General features: G+C 41.7%; 1 protein-coding gene across 1 annotated transcript; it reads right to left on the reverse strand.

The window, feature by feature from the left end:
- Positions 1–159: 159 nt before the first annotated feature.
- Positions 160–1,288, reverse strand: JH06_5413 (hypothetical protein; the record flags this gene model as incomplete). Its single annotated transcript, XM_014669268.1, has 3 exons — positions 160–1,056; positions 1,090–1,205; positions 1,237–1,288. The coding sequence occupies 3 exons, from the start codon at positions 1,286–1,288 to the stop codon at positions 160–162; spliced, it is 1,065 nt and encodes a 354-aa protein (XP_014524754.1).
- Between the last annotated feature and the right edge of the window lie 238 nt (positions 1,289–1,526).

Consider the following 1,526-nt stretch of genomic DNA (forward strand, 5'->3'; position numbering starts at 1 on the left):
CTATTACCAGCAAATGGCTTATTATCAGATGGCTTATCAGCAACAGATGATGGCTCAACAGGGAAAGAAGTGAATATGATTGCTAGCATTCTGTTTGTTCATACCCCTGTTAAATCAAATTGATCCACATGAATCAACAAACATAGAACAAATGACACACTATTCCCGCTTTTCCTCAACAGCTACTTCAGGTGTTACAGGAGCAACTTCCGCCACAGCAGGAGCTGGAGCAGCTTCAGGTTTTATAGATTCCTCTTTCTCTTCCTTCTCAATCTTTTCTTCTTCCTTCTCTTCTTTCTTTTCCTGCTTCTTCTCTACCTTTTCTTTCTTTTCCTTTGGTTTTACAGCCTTCTCCTTCTTCTTTGGCTTCTCCTCCTCCGAACTTGATTCAGTCACACTCTCTGAACTATCTGACTCGTCATACTCTGAACTATCCGACTCGTCACTCGACTCTGATTCCACTTTCTTTGCTTTCTTATTGTCCTTCTTCGACTTCTTTGACTTCTTCGACTTCTTCGATGTCGATGAAGAGAACGATGGAAGTGTAGTTAAAGCACTCACAAGAGCCTGATTGGACTCCTGGATTTGACGTGACTCTTCCTTAGCGCGACGATCACTCTGCTTCATTAACTCCTTTGATCTCTCCTTAATTTCACCCTTCTTGATCTTTGCCTCCAAATGTTCAATCAACTCCTCATTCACATTGTCAGTCTTGTCCTTTAACACATAACGATCCACATATTTCTGACCGAAACGGAAACCCAGCTGAGTTTTCACACGCTCAAATGCGGGCATGGAGAAGAACTTAGTAAAATAGAGAATTGAGGCTAGTTCAGACTCATATTCAGAAGGGACATCCTTGCTCTTTGCAATAACCTTTACATTCTTCTGCACATTCTTTACTAATGGGACGATAGCATCAAATGCCTTAGCCTGGTGCTCCAATACAAGGAGAGTAGTGGTACAGGTCTTAATCTTCTCCTTGTCACCTCCAAGACAAGCATGATAAGCCTGTTCTGCTGCATGATCTACCTTTTCCTTCAATCGCAGATACTCCTAAGTGTAATAAAACTACTACCAAAGAAATACGGTCACAAGATCATCCGTCAAAGCAGCCACCTGCGTTTTGAACTCACTTGCATTCCAGGACTTCACCGTAAGCTTCCAAAACGGGATCTTCTTGATGAGGTAGGACGGTTCGGGAACTATCTCTCAACTACTCTCGGTACACTTCACCTGCTGCCTTAAGAGCTTTCTCTGCTCGATCAACGTAAAGCTGGGCAAACATAATGTGATTTTATGATAAAACACAAAGACACATGTATAGAAATAACAAACTATTTATCTATCAAGGAATAGAATCACTACAATGTGCCTATGTGATTGTGTTTTTCTCTGGTGATCGCGATTTCTATTCTCCTACTGAACCATTGAATTGTATAGGCTTTAGTACGGGTATCAATGCGATATTACCTCCTTCCATCCACTCTTATACCAATACGGTGTCTGGGCTCAACTGCTAGTGT

Source organism: Blastocystis sp. subtype 4 (genome assembly GCF_000743755.1).
Source record: "Blastocystis sp. subtype 4 strain WR1 chromosome Unknown seqid_0755, whole genome shotgun sequence".
NCBI classification, from domain to species: domain Eukaryota; class Bigyra; order Opalinata; family Blastocystidae; genus Blastocystis; species Blastocystis sp. subtype 4.